The sequence below is a fragment of the Eumetopias jubatus genome, unplaced genomic scaffold (genome assembly GCF_037043125.1).
Source record: "Eumetopias jubatus isolate StellerSeaLion01/CBP00866 unplaced genomic scaffold, mEumJub1_p1.0 scaffold_13, whole genome shotgun sequence".
NCBI lineage: Eukaryota > Metazoa > Chordata > Mammalia > Carnivora > Otariidae > Eumetopias > Eumetopias jubatus.
In genome coordinates this window covers 70,140,864-70,160,220 of record NW_028274819.1, presented here as the reverse complement: position 1 = coordinate 70,160,220, position 19,357 = coordinate 70,140,864, and the positions used below count along the sequence as shown (strand labels likewise).

The window sequence follows — 19,357 nt, the reverse complement described above, 5'->3', positions numbered from 1 at the left end:
TCAGTGTTTTTGACATCCTGGATAATTATAATGTATAAGACAGGACATCAGAGGAAAACATTATTTTGACCAGGAAATTAAATAATAACTTCATCATCACTTCTCTAAACATTATCATTGCAGGCTCTTCTTATTTGTACATTTTTACATTTCCTCTCTGGATAAAGTTACACCTTCAACCTAGCTGCCCAAACCTGTGTCAGTCTTGACTCTTCACTTTCCTTGATGCTTCATAGCCAATCAATCATATTCTCTACTTACATTACTTTATCTTTTACATCCTCACTGATATCGCCATGGATCAGAACTCCATAACCTATTGTCTGAACTACTGACACAAGGTCCTAAATCTCTATTATTGATATGCCAGCCTGTCCCAACAGCTGTCAGAGCTATCTTCCTAAACTGCAAATTTGATCATGTTACCCAACCTTCAAACAGTACGTATATAAGCCATAAAATATAAAAAATCTAAAACTCTTTCATATAGCTCACAAAGCCCTTAAAGACCTGGCCCTTCAAGACTTGACCTTCTCAACCTGAGGTCCAGTCACCAGGGTACTCCACCAATCCCCAAAGATCCAGTGCTCCTGTGCTCCTGCACACACATACTACATATCCTACCCACTACTGATGTCCCCTCCATGAGTAATGAAAGGCCTTGGCTATTTTTTTTTTTTTTGGTATACTCCTGTCTGTGTATAATCTACTCTTTTTGCCTCTACTAATACCTGTGTTTATCTTCCTTCTACCTAAAAAACACTTTTTACCCTCCAATTCCTAACCCAAATATTATACCTCTTTTATAAATTGCATTTCCATTGGACTTGCTGGGTCCCTTCATGTAGAACCCCTCAAATTGTATTTTATTTATTTGCTTTTCTCCCTGCTAGACTGTAAGTTTCTTGTAGGCATTGTTTTCTATGTCTTCATCAACAACGACTAACACAGTGACTGTTTTAAAAGGTTCTCTAGGGACACCTGGGTGACTCAGTTGGTTGAGCATCTGCGTTCGGCTCAGGTCCTGATCTCTGGGTCCTGGGATGGAGCCCTACATCAGACTTTCTGCTCAGCAGGGAGTCTGCATCTCCCTCTACCTCTGTGCTCTCTCTCTCTCTCTCTCACTCGATCCTAAATAAAAAAAAAAAAATCTTTAAAAAAAGATTCTCTAATAAATATGTGAGTGAGTGACCAGCAAAGATTCCCTCTGGTAAAGATCTAGTTCCTCACCTAATGGTGAATCAGCACTCAATAGTAGTTCATTTTCCAAGAGAATAAGTCGACTTGTCAAGTTTTGCTCTACCACTGCCTAATAATATGGCATTTAAATATATTTGTTATATTTAACAGATATTAAATATATTTCTGTTATATTTAACAAAAATTAAATATATCTCACTGGGTAGGTAGAGGTAAATGCTAAGAAAATTTAGATCTGGTGGGTTGTAGTGTTACGAATGATATGTTTCAGGTATTTAATTTGGGTGAAGAGAAATGCTTTGAAATGATTAATTAAATGGTTTGGCTCTCCAATAATTGACGTATATTTGTGGAACTATAAAAGACTATGTCTGGATGATTTTGATGAATTGCATCTAAAACATTCCTTTTGTATAATGAATTGATATTCTTGAATGCTGTGATTATAGTGAATTTTAATTTGCAAGTGACGTTAGTGATTTTATTTGTTACTACTTGAATTTGATTAAAATATTTTCAATTAATTGATACAAATTTGGTGGGGGGCAAACTAAGCATTTTTTTCAAAGTTTTGTTTCCAGAAATGTTCTTTTTATTTGTATTAGCCCTGCTTGGAAGTGAGCTAGCTACACCATATCTGGGGCATGCAAGTCACATCTCTTTCAGAACACAACACTTCATACCAAAAGAAAGTATGCCTTAGGCATAAATCTGTGAGTTAATGATTCTTCCTCTTTCCTCAATCTCCATTCCCTTGGTAAAGATGGAATTGTTGAGGAAGAAATAAACAGTGGGAAGATAAGAATATCCTTTTCTCTAGCTTCTTGGCTAAAACAGTTTTTCCACCTTTCTTGAGTCATTTGGCCACTGATTGTTCTAGCATTCCTCCCAATTTCCCCCAACACATACACACACACAAGAAGAGAACGAATATTTATCGAGCTCCTTCAGTGTGCTCTGAACTATTACATATGTCATTTAATTTGTACAACCTTGAAAAGTAAAGATACACTAATTTTTATAGCTGAAGAAATGGAGACTCAGAGAGATGAAATCATTTTTCCAAGATTGTACACTTAGCCTATGATTGAACTGAATTAAACCCATGACTGCCAGGTGACTCCTCATGCTCTTTGTACTGTGCCTTATTATATCCTCCATTACTCTTCAGCTGAAAAAAAAATATTTCTGTTGGTCTGAAAAGGGGGAATCAGTTATCAATTTCGATTCTCAGTGATCTACTAAAAAAATTCACAGGAGTAGCATTGAAAAGAAAGCTAAGTAGAAGTGTTCAAGTTGCTTAGGGAGGGGAAGACATTCCAACAAGAGATAACAGCAGGCACAAAGGTACAGAGTTTAGGGCTACGTGGGACCACTTCCTGTCTCCTAGCTATCTCTCTAAGATCAACTCATGGTCCTTGGCTCCTTTTTCCTTGTGTTCTTTTCTTTGGAGAACCCAACCATCATTGTATTTTCAATTGTCAAGTAGTCTTCCTTAAGCTCTGGTCATTAGTCTTCACATGGTACCTGGATAGTACCATCTTCATAACTGGCATGATCTCAACCCCAACACATCCAAAACTCACTTTTATATCAGATAAATTTTTCTGTAATAGTTTCACTATTTCTGTCTTTCTGTTAAATGTAACAAATGTTACTTCCCAGTCTCAAAATGTTAGCAATGTTTAATTTGTTCTTGTCCTCAACTTAAACATATTTAATCAGGTATTAGATGTTATTGAGGTATTACATGCTATTTTAAAATATTTTCAAACTAATACATAATACATTTTATATACATCACCCCATTGAAGATCAAGCCAAAGTTATATGAGTTATATAAGGACTCAGATTATATTTCAATAGCCTGACATTATTAACCGAGTATATCTAGCCAGTATTAATTGAGAATGTGCTGTGTACCAGGAACTGGATAAAGCTTTGAGGATAAAATGGCGAACAAAACAAAATTTCAGCCCTAACAGAATTTCAATTCTATTTGGAAAGAATGATAAAAAATAAACAAATACATAACATATTTCCAAATATTAAAAAAATACATCGTGTAATTCCAGATAGGTGTAATTTCTATAAAGAAAGGTGAGAGACTACAGTGAGCTTTGGCAAGTTATTTTGGATATTTTTAGATATGGTGTCATGAACAGCCTCTCTGAATCAGTTGAACAGAGAGCACAATGAAGTGAGAAAACAAGATACATAAAGATCTGGGAGGTGGAGGCTAAGTGTTCCAGGCAGAGGGTACAACAGGTAAAAAGATCTTGAGGCAGGAACCAGATTGTCAACTTAGGCGGCAAGTGAATCCATTGTGGTTGGGGTAAGATAAGAAGAGGGGAGAACAGTAAGAGAAAAATGCAGACTGGCACTTGAGGATCAGACTAAGTGAGGTACAGATTTTGTTTTTTGTCCTGAATGTGGTGGAAAACTTTGGAAGTATCGAGAAGTTACATGATGAGAATAATATGTTAAAGAGATCCGTCTGGTTTCTAGAGATAGAATAGAATGTAGAGTGGAAAGAAGAGAAGGAAAGAAAGAAATCAGACATCCATTATGACAGGCTTGGTAAGAGATAGGACTTAATCATTAAGTTGTATATAAAGGAAAGAGAAAAAATAAAGATGAGCTCTGGGTTTATGACCTGTGTAAATGGGAGGATTGGGATTGTTGTAATTCAGACTTGGGGAAGAGAGTTTTGAAGGGTAAAATCAAGTGTTCAGTTTTGGACACATTAATACTATGTCTTATAAGTTTAGAGAAGTCCAAGCTAGAGATTAAAATAAAAGGATTGGGGGGAGCCATCCACATGTGATGATAAGAGGATGAAATGAGGAGACACTTGGGACCAGAGATGATCCCAAGGTAAAGGAGAGAAAGTTTGAAGAAAACACAAGTTTGGTTTTGGAATTGCTAAATTCAAGATTCCCAAGAGAACATCTAAGTGAATGAGTCCAAGAAGCTGCTGGAAAACAGGCCTGAAGATCAGGAGAGTTTAGTGTTTGAAGTACAATGAGGGAGAGCCAAGGGAAGAACCAGAGACTAGATAAAGAAAGCACGTCTGCAGACTAGACAAAGAATTCCTAAAGAATAGACCAAGTACCCCTGCCCCCCCAGATGCAAGTGGTGACACAAAAGGAAAAAGAATGATTCATAAATGAAGAAGTAGTCAGCAGCTCCAGCAAAGTCAAACTAGATAGACTTAAGGGTCATCCTTAACTGGATATGGCAACCGGATGTTGCTTTGGGCTTTGACAAAAAGCAATTGAGTCCCCAGACACTTTGAGGAAGTTCTTGTCTCCCAGAGGCCCACTCGAAGACAGAAATCATTGTTCATTCATCAGGTAGAACACATCCATTAGTTGGCTACTGGATTCCATAGAATACATTTTGATGTAATATGTAAACTACTGAGATGCAAGTGAAATACCCATAACTGAGGACCCTGTTGGTTCCAAGCATAGTGAGACCCCACAGCAGCCTTCTCAAAACCTCCACTTGTGATGAATTTCCATTCTTGACATCCTCCTTGCTTGCTGATGCCCGAGTAAAATATCCCTAAACCCATGACACTATGGAGCCACAGGCTTGTAAGATGGGGGTGACAAGTGCAGGCAAGGGAACCCTGGGAGCTAGCCCCCAAGGACTGTGCTGCCAAATGAAGATCAAACTGGATCCTGAGAAGTTTGAGATGAACAAGGCCCCCTAGAGGGCAGCAGAGCCTCACAGGAAGGGGGAGAAATACGGAAAGGGGGTTCGTGAGTTGTTTCACCAGAGGAGACACAAGGGGGCAATGCACACTTGTACAGAGAATGGGATCCAAATCAATGAATTGAAGTCAGTAGAGGTAGGAGGATCTAAGTTGTATACCAGACAACAAAAACAAGTTGGCTAGAAAGAGTTGGGCGGAAGTCAGTCACAGGAAAGCAAGGTTCTCTGCTCAGTGCATGTTTATTATCCTGACTGTAATAATAAACAGGTACTGTTTGCTGAGAACCTATTATTCATCATGTTGTCTGCTGTAAGCAAGATGATATTTTAGGCACTGGAGATAATAAAGATGAATATAATATTGTCCTTCCCCTAGACGATGCCTTTCCTCAAAACGGAGCCAGAGATGTAAACAGATAATGTCAGTAGAGAGTTGTAGGTCCTTCAAGTCTTTGTTGGGGGCATGGCAGGGGCACAGAAAAGGACATAGTTATCTAAGAACAGACAGGAAAGGCCTCAAAGGAAAACATGATACTATGGGTCCTGGTGGTAGTGTTTTTTGTATCTCTTGTGATTTCTCTAGGTCTTCCCTGAAATAATCTTTTTTTTCCTCTCCTCATTTATTCCTTCAAATCAGCACATTTCTTTTATCAAACCCTGCCAGGTTCTAGTCACAGTTGTGGGCACAAGGATACCAATGTGGCTCTGACATGGCACTAACAGGCAAAGCAATGAACTTGCCCCCATCGGTTTTCCTCTTCCTCCCCCTCAATTTACCCTCTCTCTAGGGATGGAGAGAGCTAAGCCCTTTGGTCTGATAGGTCCTGTGTGAGAAGAAAGAAAAATAGAAAAATAACATCATGGGGCACCTGGATGGCTCAGTCGGTTAAGCATCCAACTCTTGATTTTGGCTCAGGTCGTGATCTCAGTGTCCTGAGATGAAGCCCACATGGGGCTCTGTGCTTAATGGGGAGTCTGCTAGAGATGATCTCTCTCCCTCTGTCCCTCCCCCAGCTCACTCACATGCATGCACACACACACTCAATCTCTCTCTCAAATAAATAAATAAAATCTTAAAAAAAAAAAGGAAAAAATAACATCATGTCTTTTCGCTTATGCATTCAACAACCCGTGACTGCACAATGTGCCTCTCAGCCCAGGTTAAATTAGAATTCCATCATGAGATTTGCCATTTTAGTTCTATGATCCATCAGTCTTGGCCACATGTGGTGGTATTGTTTTCACCCTGGATTTAGTGTTCCTGACTGTTTAGGGCATCCATGTTTGTCATCCCCATTAGATTATAAACTCTTTGAGGTCAGAGGCAGTGAAACAAGTTTTCTTAATGTCAACTACAGAACCAAGCACTGTGCTAAGTATCTAGAAGACACACGATATGTGTCTGAGTATATTATTTATAAGAAGAACCTACTGTCGAAATCCAACATAAATATTCACCAGTTGTGTGAACTATAGTTCTCTTTTGAATAAAGTCATCACTACCCCTCCCCAACGTTGTAAGGATGCTTGAGACAATATGTAAAAACTCCTAACACGGTGCCTGGCACTTATGTTTGCTCCCCTCCTCTTCCTATTCTTTGGCTTCTCCTTGATGTTTTTAAAATGAGTTTTCTTTTCCCTTTTAGTCATCCCTTTGTTAATGTTGGTTCTAATGTTTTAGAGCACAACCTTGCAAATTCAACAGCTCAGATATGTGTCTGGCTTTGCCTCCTCTTACTGTGTGACTTTCTGCAAGTTACTTAACCATTCTGTGGCTCAGTTTCTTTACCTGTAAAATGAGGATGATAATAGTACCTACCTCATAATGTCTTTGTGAAGTTAAATGCTAAAATCCTCATGCAAAACATCAACACTATGAGTTAAGTAGCATTGCTCCTATTATTCAAAAAGAAAATTTTTTAAAAAGTTATATAAGTTACTCAGAATCATACAGCTAGTAAGTGGTATTGCTAGGAAGCAAACTCATGTTGACTAATTCCAAAGCCAGTACACTTAATTACCTTGATTTATTGCCTATCTCATGTAAACTAAAACCCAACATATTTAGAAAGATTTGGAGAACTACTGCATTTCTACCTATATGTGTGTTTGTATATGATTATTTAGAGATATGTGTGCAATTGTGTGTGTATAAATGTATGTGTATTCATATAAGTTTGTGTATATGTGTAGTATATATGATGCTGTATAACTGCATACTTTTGTTTATCACACTCTGCCATGATAAACTCCTGTACTTCTAGATCACCATGCAACTACTAGCTCAGCTCCTGGTATATAATGAGTACTTAAGAAACAAGTAAATTTACTAAAGAAAAGACCTTGTAGCATCATTTTTATGTAATGTTTCTTTGGGTGTCTCCCATTATGAAATTAAAACAATCTCACTTTCAATTTATTGTGATAGACACTGAACAATGTGGAATCTGCTCAGAAATGGCAAAATTAGTAAATCCATCTGTTGTAGTTATATGTGATTATAATAAACCATAAGACATTATCTTAAGACCAGGAGAAGTATAACTGCCTTTATTAAAATACTGTTAAAACAATGAAATGAAGTCTGGAAGGGAGGTGGAAAGGCAATCCTTAGTCAAAGACTTGTGATTTTAGTGCATTCTGTCCAGTGCACTAGAGTAGAGATGATTTTTGTGACACTCACGTGAGTCAGAGCACAACTCAGCAAACCCAGACTTGCCACAACTGCTCCCCTCTCTCTGGGGGCAGCCCCCTTTCTCAGGCAGCTGCCACGGTCACAGGAAGCATGACCTCCTGGCACTCCTCAGCCCCTCACATGCACGCAGGGATCAGGAACACCGCAACCTCCCTCTGTCACCCCACCCCCTCTTGGTCCTATCAAAATCAAGTGATTTTTAAACCTGAGAGAAAGGGGAACTAAGATTCTTGGCGGTAGTTGGAAACACTTTTTATTTGTCCCTCAGTAGCCAAGAGACAGACAAGTAAAGAAAAAGAAAAGTTTTGTGTGTGGCTGTGGGGCCGGAGCAATGAAGATGAAGGAAGAGGACAGAGGGAGAAAGGAGGGTAGCCAACAGAACAAGTCCGTTGTGATCAGAACCGGTGAATGACCGTGTGTGTACAACAGAAAGGGAAAGGCAGTTTAGATGGAACTAGGTTTGGATAAATATTACCGCCTCACCTTTGATAAACGTTCTTGCTTTTACCATCTCTGCGGTGGCAATCTGCAAAGAAGCATTCACTGAGTTGTCGCTGTGTGCTGGGCCCTGCGAGAGGTGCTTGCAAAAGGAACACACATGCCCTTGGCTCCCATGAAGTTTACAGTTTAATGATAGATAATAAGCTAGTAGGCAAACTGATATCTAATTAGAATTTGAAATAAGTGTTCCAAAGGCACTACTAAAGACCAACAGGAGAGACGGGTTGAGATAAAGAAAAGAACCTCTTTTGCCTGCATTTCTCTTTCAAATCCAGCCTACATTCCCGTAGCCTGAGTTAGGGCAAGTGGGAGCACCCAGATCCTGCAAGCAAGGTTTGAATGGTGGTAAAAATCAAAGATTCATTAATCCACAAGATGTAATGGGGGTCATCCAGATCCTATCCCATAGAAGGACCCATAGCTTCCTAAGTATTAGGGGACATGTGGAGAAAACAGGACAAAATATTTTGCATCAGAATTGTCTGGGGAAAACCTACCAGGTTATAGAAGTTATTAGAACAAAAAAAAAAAATGAGAGGTATAAAAGTACCATTAATATGCACCTGTTAAGATTAAGAATTTTACATAAACTCTCTCACCTGATCCCCAACATGTCCGTTTGGCAGGTGGGGGAATTGTAACTCAGAGAGCATTAGCAAGTCCACTAGTATAACACAGCTGGTTTATGGTTTCCTTGTGGGAGAGCAGGCAAACTCTGGGAAGCAGTAGATTCAAGTTTTGTTTTTTGGGTTTTTTTTAAGATTTATTTATTTTTAATTTTTTAAAGATTTTTTTATTTATTTGAGAGAGAGAGGGAGAGAGCACGAGTGGAGGGAGGTACAGAGGGAGAAGCAGACTCCTTGCCTAGTAGGGAGCCCCATGCAGGGCTCAATCCCAGGACGCTGGGATCATGACCTGAGCCAAAGGCAGATGCTTAACAGACTGAACCACCCAGGCACACTGATTTATTTATCTTTTTTTAATTTTATTCATTTATTTATCAGAGAGAGAGAGTGCACAAGCAGGGGGAGCAGGCAGAGGAACAAGGAGACTCCCCACTGAGCAAGGAGCCAGACACTGGACTCGATTTATTTATTTATTTTAGAGAGAAAAAGAGCGCAAGCGAGCGAGCAGGTATGTGGAGAGAGGAGGGGCAGAGGCAGAGGATCTCAAGCAGACTCCCCGCTGAGCACAGAACTCCACGTGGGGCTGGATCTCACAACAAATGAGATCACAACCTGAGTCAAAACCAAGAGTCAGACACTTAACCAACTGAGCCACCCAGGCACCCCAGTAGATTCAAGTTTTGTGAGACGTAAGGTCATACAATTTGGGGAAGGGACTCTATTTAAGAAAAAGGTAACAAAATGTGAATAGAAAAATAGAAACTGCCTTGCAAGGGACTGCTGTGAGGGCCCCTGAGTCTCCATTACTTTCAGAGCAAATCTGCTTCCACAGAGAAGCACTGAGGTTTGGGCTCCAACCAACCCCCAGGCTGAGAAAATGAAGTTATTAAGTGCAGATTGTAACCAAAGTCAGTATGGGAGAGGGGAAGAGGGATCAGGCTCCCTCTCCACTAGCATAAGAAGTGTCAAAAGAAGAGCAGAGGCAGGGGCTTAAGCTAGGAGATCAGAAAAAAGATAAAAGAGTTCAAAAAATAGCACAGTTCCCAGTGTGCCTTCAACCATTTAAGAGAAAACCAGGCCCAAGAAATGGCCCTGCTAGTGTTGGTAATGAGCATTTTAGTGAGAAACAATATGCATCAGAGTTAACCAATCTGGTAACCTTGGGTAAATCGCTTCATCTCCCTGCATCCTGGCTCTTCCTCATTTGTACAATAGGGAAATCAGTAGTACCTAATGTGTAGGGCTGTTGCAGTGATTAAATCAGTAAGTTTGAGTACTCAATATGTGTCTGGTATATTCCCAGTGCTCCGTATATATTGGCTCTTCTGGTCATTACCCAGTTTGGTCTGACTCCAAAGCTTTTCCAGCTGTTTATGCACAAAAATGTTAGGAAAAATAACTGTCGGAAAATGACTCATCGGTTTTCAGGAAGAATAAATTATTTTGTCTGAAAATCCCTCAGTCCTAAGAGAGAAGCCAGCAACTTCTAATTAATGCTTTGCCATGACATTTCTCTAGGCTGATCCTATTCTCTTCTGGAGATCCTCCCTCTGGTCAATCAATGTTGTGCTCCTCCCTGAAAAGTTTTCCCTGTTGAGGAGATTGTGTAAGCTTGTAAAGCACCTTAGAATTAGTTTTAAAATCTGTATCTTCCTGGGTTTCTATTGTGAAACAAATAGCGTCAAAAAAAAAAAAAAGCACATGGCGAAAGGCAATGACTTCAGATGATTCATATCTGAAAACAAGTTCTCATTGTAAGTGGGATTAAAATACATCCTTGGGGAATTTTCTGGAAGCTAAATGAAAGACTTTACTCAATACAAAATTTAACACATTTCCATAATATTGCTACGCTATAATTTATTAAACCATTCTCCAGCACTTTGTTCTTGTTTTGTTTAGTTTCTGCTATTTTTCTACTACACTGAAAGGAAAAAAATCTTTGTGCAGAAGCCTCTGAGCTTCTGTTGAATTATTTCCTTAGCATAAATTCCTATAAATAGAATTCCTGGGCCAATATAGCTGATTCTTTACATTTTAATTGCTTCTTTGCATTGATCCCCACCTGTCAACTTCTACCTTCCTTTTATTTTATAGAGGAGGGAGCAGTATGCTCCGTGGCAGCTTCTCAAATACTTTCCCAACTTATGTTCATCTCTGACATTATTTTCTCAGGCTATTAATCATGCTTATTTTTTTGTTTGTTTTTAATCTGACATCTCTGAGTGAATCAACTTGACATTGCAAGTCTGGACAAAAGCTATTTTTTTTTCTGGACACGGGGGCCACAAGATCTGTGGGAACAAGTAGTAAACCATTTGAATACATTTACTTGCATACAGACACACAGGGGACAGAAGGATGAGACTGAAGTAGGGAATCTTTTGTAATCATGAACTAGATTTAGCCTTACTCTTTCCCTCTAAAGTGAAGATCTGTAAGGACTTCCCTTCTGTCTTCAGCTAGAATTCTCCCCTGAGCAATTTGATTTGGAAGATTGACTTGGGATTTCCTGCGGTTCTCTCTGTAACACTTCAGACTTGTTGAAAAAGTCTACCACCTCATCTTGTGTATCTTCTGATACGGCGCAGAATCCCCTACATCAATACCGACCAACAGCTGTTCTCAGCAATGCCTCTTTGGCCTTTAGATTTTTGTATCCCTTGTAGGTAAACTTCAGTCAGAGGAATGGCAGTCTGTTTCCATGTTAGCAGGGGGCCTGGAGGGTGATCTGTCCTACTTGGCCATGGTGTAGTCAAATTTGACCTTTGAAAAAAACAATCGGTCTATATTGTGCTCAAAGCCCACCTGCATTAAGTACACACTAGTCCCTTCATGTATGACATTTTCAGTCCCTCAAATGGGCTATCAGATTATTAAGGTTTGTTTGTTTGTTTGTTTCAGTGTAAAATGACATTAAGAAGTGAGGTGTTAATAAAAAGCATGATGTTTGGAGGTAGATCATATGTTTTCTAGCCCTGTTTCTGTGACTGGCCATTATGGAGACTTGGCCAGATTGTAAAGCATTCTGAGCCACAGGTTCTCCTGAAGGATGAGGATAATAATTACTTTGTTTGTTGAGAGAATCAAATGGTACAGGAAACGTTGTCTAAGATATTGGAAATGCTATTCAAATGTATATCATAGTTTCTCTCCTTAGTTTATCATTGTCAGCATCCAAAATTAGGATAATCCTAAAGATGATGTGGCAATATATCTGGGAAATAAAATGCAGTGGGTTGCACTCTGCCTCATACATTTTAAAATCAGAAACTGTGTTTTTAGATGATTGCTAAGGATACTACCTAAGGGTAGGTGTCTGATCTGAACTGTGTCTGGAGTCCAAAAGCTGAGGCTAGGCTGGTATTTGAGGAGTCAGCATGGGAACAGAGCTGGATGTTTCCAAAGCTGTTATGGAAGTCCATACTAGGACGGAGGGGAGCTATTAGGAAGGCCCATACTGGGACAGAGGGAAAGGGAAACAGTGACTGAAAACTAAGGCAGAAACATTCTGTCCAAAGCCAGGAAGGCAAAGGGAAAACTAGGAAAAAAATCTGGCTCCAAGCTCAGACATGATGGCAACTGGAAGAGAAATCCAAAATCATCAGAGAGCCAGGACCACCTTTACACGGGTCTGTAACTGGACGAGGTGAGGGATGAGCACATAGGGAAACAGATTGGTATTCTTTATTTTGTTTTTCTTGACACTTTCTTAGTCTAGTGACAGGAAAGGTGATTGAGGAAAATCTTTGGCAAATCCATGCAGACCGAGGCCAATGCTGCAAACATGTGACCAAAAGCTTTATTGAAGTACTCATCAGTGTTCTGACTTGTTAATGCCCATTAGTTAATCAGTTGGAAAATGCAGCACTAAACCCAGAGTAACTGGTTACTTTGGTTTCCTGGACTCAATTCCGGTGCGTGTGTGTGTGTGTGTGTGTGTGTGTGTGTGTGTGTGTGTGTGTGTGTGTGTGTTGGGTGTGGGCACTTCCCAAACCAACAAGCAATTCTCTTGAAGTTGGGTATCCTATAATTCAAGTCAATTCTGGCACTTTCAACCTGGAGAAGCCACAGGTTAAGGGTTCAGTACTACAAGATTGTCCCCCCTCCACGACCCCTTCTGATGCCAATCAAAAGCCCGGGCTATCACCTGGGCTTCTAACCGACCAGCTGTAGATTGGAGATTCCAACGATTCCCCTCTTTGGACTTCTGAGACGGTTGCAAGTCAGGTTGTTACCTGTATTTCTGACCAGCTGGCTATAAGCCAGAGATTCTCATGACCCCCTCCTCAGGTTTGAGTAATTTCCTCGAGCAGCCCACAGAGTACAGCAACCCAGAAACGTTCCAAACCCGTCCTTTTGGGGTTTTATGGAGGTGTTATTACAAAGGCATGATTGATTACATCATCAACCGCTGGTGGTTGAATTCAGTCTCCAGGTTACCTACCGCCCCCCCCCCCCCGCCCCCCAGAGAAAGGGAGTGGGCCTGGAAGTTCAAGCCCTCTAATCCACTGGCAACTAGCCCCCATCCTTAAGTGCTTTCAGGATTCAGCTTATTAACATAACAAAAGGCATCTTTATGACTCTCAATGCTTAGGAAATTCCAAGGGTTTGGGGAACCTTGAGCCTGGCACAGTAGAAGATCAAATATATCAAAGAAATATATATATATTCTCATATATATTTGGTCATCCGTATTACTTATATTTGGTCATCTGAATAACCAAATATATATTTTTCTTATAAATCCCCATATTACACGGGTTAGGACTACAATTAGCATGGCTTCCAGTAAATTAACAGTGGTGTTTGTATCATGGTTATAAGGGCCATTTGTTTAGGTATTCTCTAAATGTGGGTTATTGAGAAAATAATCCTTTGTTCTACCCAGTCTGTCTCCCTCTTTTTCTTCCTATACAAAATCTAACTCTGAAGATTCTTATACTTTTTTATATACAATGGTATGTATAAAAGGGAACAATATTTAAAAAGAAGACAAATGATTAGGTAAGACTAGAGCATTTGTTAGTAACTTGCTTTTTTTTAGAGAGAGAGATTTTATTTATTTATTTGACACAGAGATAGAGAGCATAAGTAGGCAGAGCAGCAGGCAGAGGGAGAGGGAGAAGCAGACTCCCCGTTGAGTAGGGAGCTGGATGTGGGGCTCAATCCCAGGACTCTGGGATCACAACCCAAGCCAAAGGCAGACGTTCAACCAACTGAGCCACCCAGGTGCCCCAGTAACTTGCTTCTTTAGGAGAACTTATAAATATCCAAACCTAATGCGATAAACAACCTTAGAAATTCTCAGACTCGTTTGTGGTAGAGAAAGTAACAAAAGCAAAGTAAAAGCTAGGAGGATTTTGGCATCAGAGAATCTAAAACCTAATTCAAAGTGGCTGACATGATAAGACTCACATAAAAAGAAGTTCTGAGATGAAACAGGCTAATTCCATTGCTCAGAGATAATGTCTAGGACTTACATTCTTCTAATCTTCTGTGCCACCATTTTTTAGAATGTTGGCTTACCTTCTCTCATGCCTACAACATGCGTGTAGCATTGCTAAGTACCATACCAGACAATTGTCCATAGCAAAAAGAGACCATGATTTCCAGTGTTTTGTTTGCCAAGAGTAAAAAAAAAAAAAGAAACTGTTCTTAGAAATCTCCAGAAGAGGGCGCCTGGGTGGCTCAGTCGTTAAGCATCTGCCTTCGGCTCAGGTCATGATCACAGGCTCCTGGGATCAAGTCCCACATCGGGCTCCCTGCTCAGCGGGAAGCCTGCTTCTCCCTCTCCCACTCCCCCTGCTTGTGTTCCTGCTCTCACTGTCTCTCTCTGTCAAATAAATAAATAAAATCTTAAAAAAAAAAAGAAAGAAATCTCCAGAAGACTCTCTCTCTTGATCATTGGCTGAAACTGATAAACAACATGAGCCTTCTTCCCCTCCTTCTCTACTACACTGTGAACTCTGTGAAGCAGGACCTATGGATTATTTATCTCTATATCTCCAGGCCAAAGTGCATTGTCTAGAATTAAATGGATGCTCAACTAAAGTCTGTTGAATAAGGTAATCCATTCCATCCACTTGGCTTGATTTAATGAGCCATTTTTATTCAAATACTAAATATTTTTAACAACTTAAAAGAAAAGAAAATTAAGAGAAAGGCCTCTATCCAGGACTAATAATGACTTTGCTTTTATTGCATTTTGTTTTTTTTTCATATTAATTTTGAGACAGCAAGAAAAGAAATTTAGGGATAAGATGACTATACCAAGGGTAAACAAGTCTTCTGATACCAAGTCACTTTATCACTGCCTGTTGAACACCAGGGGCATGGATGAAGTGGCATCATATCAGGCTCCAGTTTTAGAAAGGAAAAAGGCAATAAACCTTAAGAGTCTTGGGCCCTTGCCAGTTCTACTAACAGTTATTCTTTACCAGTGAGGCTTGTGATATTGGTCAAGTCAGTTAAAAAGTCTCAATGTCCTCATATGGCAAATGAGCATAACTGTACCCTCTTTAGTCACCTACAGGCTTAAACTGATGGATAAAAAAAGACTATTTCTATGAAAGCATGTTGGTTCTGAAAATTGTCCATATAGCAGACTAATGTTGGAAACTTTACAACTTATTTTAGATGAAACATCTAGTACCTTCTAGGTGTGGTGAATTGCCAGTTCTGATACAAAAGCTGTTTGAGCTATCCACCACAATGCAGGCAGCCCAATACGGACTGTTCAATTTCAGTTTAATGGTTATATGAGCATCTTACATCCAAGAAGCATCTCTTCTCTTTTGGCATCACGAGGCTCTGATATAATGCTCAGACATAATGCCACTCAACAAAGCTTTGTTAATGAAAAGAACAATTTGAAAAAAAAAAAAACACAATAGAAGGCAACACATTACAATGACTAAAAGTGTGGGTTCTAAACTGAGACTCCCTGTGTTCAAAATCCTTGATCAATCTACTTAATTCTTACAATTTTAGGTTTCTTCTCTTCAGTAAAATGGATATAATCATAACAGAGCCTCTGCCACAGGTTGTTGCCAGGTTTAAATTTAGGTAAAATCTTAGCACCATCTCTGGTGCATGGTAAACACTAAATGAATTCTAATTTATTGATATTAATCTTTTGCTTAGAGGCTAGGAATTGCCTTCCTTTTACCATTGACTATTAAATGTGATGAAAGCATAGAGTAATAGGCCATGTAGAAGTGTAGATCATGTGTGATTTAAAAAGCAGTAACAAAATCATGCCCAATGTGACCCATATGCCATCACAAGCATCTAATACATATTACAGGTCAGCCGCTGCAGGGAAGAGCAGAAGCCTGCTTTACCGTGGGACCACCCTCTGCAGCCACCGCTCTTCCTCAGCCTGGCCAGTTAAGCACACAATCATATCTTTCTGTTTGCTCCTGTCCTTGTTCATGCTTACCAGGTACAAAGACAGGAGACTGGCCCAGCACAAGTCGGAAATAGAGTGTTTCACCCCCAAAGGGAGTGTGGGGAATGGTGGGAGAGCAACAATGAGCAGGTAAGCAAACCGTGAGTGGCCTGAGGTGGTGTGAACTCAATGTCCGCAAGCTAGAGGAACAGGCGGCTCCCTGGTCTAGGTCCTCACTCCACTGTGTCCCCCATGCAGTGTGTCCAACCGGGGCCACCACTGGTTTTCTGTGTGTGTTTGATTTGCAAAACCCATGCCATCCCCATGTGAAGTGATGGGAGCCTCCTGTCCCAGATGCTGCTGTTTCCCAGGGTCCTGTGCTTTGCATGTCTAAAGCCTTAGCTCACATTCAGTTCTCCCATGGAGTTTAACTTACTGGTCAAATGCTTCTGGAGTTTGCAAAGTGGAAGAGATTGGAGGCAATTCACGTTTCGGGACTGTCCAATCAGTTGTCAAAACAAATGCAAAAGCCTAAGACTGGTTCTGAGGGAAGGACTGCAATGAGGGAAGATTCCAGCCCTGACCCCAAACAAACCTGGGAATTAATCTGACTTCCTTTCAATGTAACATCATTTTACAGCCAAGGTCAAATGCCATGCCAAACTAGTGAGCTGTCAAGGCAAGAGGCTTTTCATGAACTGAAATCTGGAAAGCTAGTCCTCCTCTACCTACCATAGCTTTGCAGCTCCTTTCTTTCTCTGTGTCTAGTGGCCAACACCCCCTGTCGCTGTGCTATGCATGTTCTTTCCTACCAGGCACTCCCAACTGAACTATGCCCAGTCAACTGGGTTATTTAGAACTATAAGCATCAACTTAGCTGTGTTGCATGAAATGAACGTGCTTTATTGCATGGGACCGCATTTCAAGAAAAGGGCTCTGGAGACAAGTACTGTCAAGAATGGCGTTAAACAGTTTCAGAATGTCGGAGGAGCCTTGAGCGGGGGACTCACTCACCATGAACTAACTCTCCACTTCTACTTTGTTGTGGCATTTCCCCATCCATCGGTGGTACAAAGGTGTGGAAGGGAAGCTGCTGCAGGTCAGCCTGGTGAAAGAAAAGGGGAGGTGCAGGAAGTACAGTGTGTACATGTATGTGTGCGTGTGCTGAGAGCAGAACTTGGTATCCATCTGCACAGCAAAAAGATAATCCTGTGGAGCCCTGTTGAACTTTCACCCCAACCATTGTATTTGCTTCCTCTGTAGTAGGCTCCTTCTGGCTTTCAAAATAATGTCTAACTTTTTCCAAGGACCACCGCATGGCACAATTTCTTGGAGGGGGGCAGTGGAATTCATGTTGCTGTCTGTGAAAATGGTGCCCGGAACTGTGTAGCATATAGTCTGGCCAATCATTTAGAGCAGCCCTGGCTGAGAGCTTGGCCAGCTTTGTCCATGGCTCCCAGGAACAAGGCAATGAGAGCGTGTGTACCTGTGTAGGCATATATATTTGTGTGCACATTAGTGTATCTGATGTCCTTCTGTCCATGATCCCTTTATACAGCCATCTTTGGATCTCAATGTGTCCAGAAGATAAGTCTCAATGGATCATTTTGTGGGAGTAATACAACAGACCACTATTGGGCCTACTGGTTTCCTTCCATTCACATATGACAAAGTGCCATAATTCCTGTCCTTGAAAATCAGTCAAACAGCACTGGAGTTGGCTGGACAAGGTGAAAATGACTGTCTCAAATGAATACAGGGGCTCTGTCCAGAGTGAGTCCTGATTTGAAGCAATTGTCTAGGACTGGACCTCCCAAACTTGGCTGCCTATCAAATGTACTGAGACAAAATCTGTACTGTAACAAGTTTCCTAGGTCGTTCCAATTTATATCCATAAACTGATATTGTGGAATAATCCATTCGTCTAGGAGATGACATGGAGCTATTCGTGGTAAACATTAGGTCTCCATTGGGTCATGCATTGTTCTTGGTAGTGTTTAGATCCAATCAGCCCAACGATTAGATTTGCTCAAGGCAGTCTTGATTGAATATGGGTGAGGAGATGGACAGGAGATAGTAGGACACAAAGGTATAAGGGGACTCCAGGTCAACCAGACCAATATTCTTTGGGTCAGGTCCAGATCCATAGAGACAGCAATTCAATGTAACTACACTGGGAATAGTCCAAGTTTCTCTACAACAGCAAGATAATAGTTAGCTTTTGTTTCCTCGCTTGTTTGGATATAGCCAAGGTAATGACAAGGCTTATTACATTTATATATCCAGGTAAGCCCAGGGGACTATTGCATGCACTAGTAAGGATAGTTCTGTTGGAATGACCACCTCAGTCCCATGGATAAGCATAATTCATTGGGAACAAATGATCGTCCCTTCCTACTTTTTCTTCCTTCCCATTTCTTTAGCATTAAATAAAACCTGATAGAAGAGAATGAAAGTACTTGGGAGGGAAAGTGAGTCCTTCAGTGTTCTAAGAGAGCTTTCCATTAGGGAGGAGAAAATGCCTAGAGACACATAAAAGGAGAGGCTAAAATGTCTAAAACTGTCAAATCTTTTTTTCCAACTTCATATTTGTTTATATAAATACACACACATACACACACAATGACATTTATCTGGGAGAAATAAGTTGAAAATGAATATTAAGAGAAAAGGTATCAGAGAGGAGACAAAGGCAATGTAGACCATTTCTAAATAAGAGGTTACAGTAGTTAATCCCAGTGTGCTTCCTCTGGAACTGAATAGAAGGGCTGGGGAAAGAATCACTATTGGACTTTTACAGATACTTTTAGCATCAGCTGTTGAGGCCCTCTTTCTTATTGGATCCCACTCTTCCCCACCCTGCCAGTTGCTTCCCAGAGTCAGAGTCAAGCATATTTACTTTGCAAACATCTGGGCTGGTTCTGTGGCCTTAACCAAACAACCCGTCCCAGGGAGGGCTAAGGGAAGCTCAAACAATGGCAGAAACGCTGGAGTGTTGCCCTGCATCTCATTTGCCTATGTTTTCTATGCTGAAATTTATGCAAAGGACAGGACCCAGAGAATTCATGCCTGGGGTGATTCTTCCAGAGCCAAGTTACCTGACAGGGAGAGAGAGTTTTCCGGTGCTTGCAGCCCTAGAGCTGAACACTGTCATCTTCCCTGAAATAATGACAGGGCCTTAGAGACACTCCCTCACTTCTCCCTTTTGCCTCCACCCCC

The 19,357-nt window shown here is 40.6% G+C and overlaps 1 protein-coding gene across 3 annotated transcripts in view; it reads left to right on the top strand.

Moving 5' to 3' along the window:
• Positions 1-19,357, top strand: part of GRM5 (glutamate metabotropic receptor 5) — a 573,056-nt gene that overhangs the window by 539,045 nt on the left and 14,654 nt on the right. Inside the window, exon 8 of one of the 3 annotated variants that reach the window (XM_028091712.2) lies at positions 16,193-16,288. The exons of the other annotated variants lie outside the window; for them this stretch is intronic. Within the exon in view, the coding sequence (XP_027947513.1) occupies positions 16,193-16,288 (96 nt within the window). The remainder of the gene's footprint in view (positions 1-16,192; positions 16,289-19,357) is intronic. 3 annotated transcript variants of the gene reach the window in all.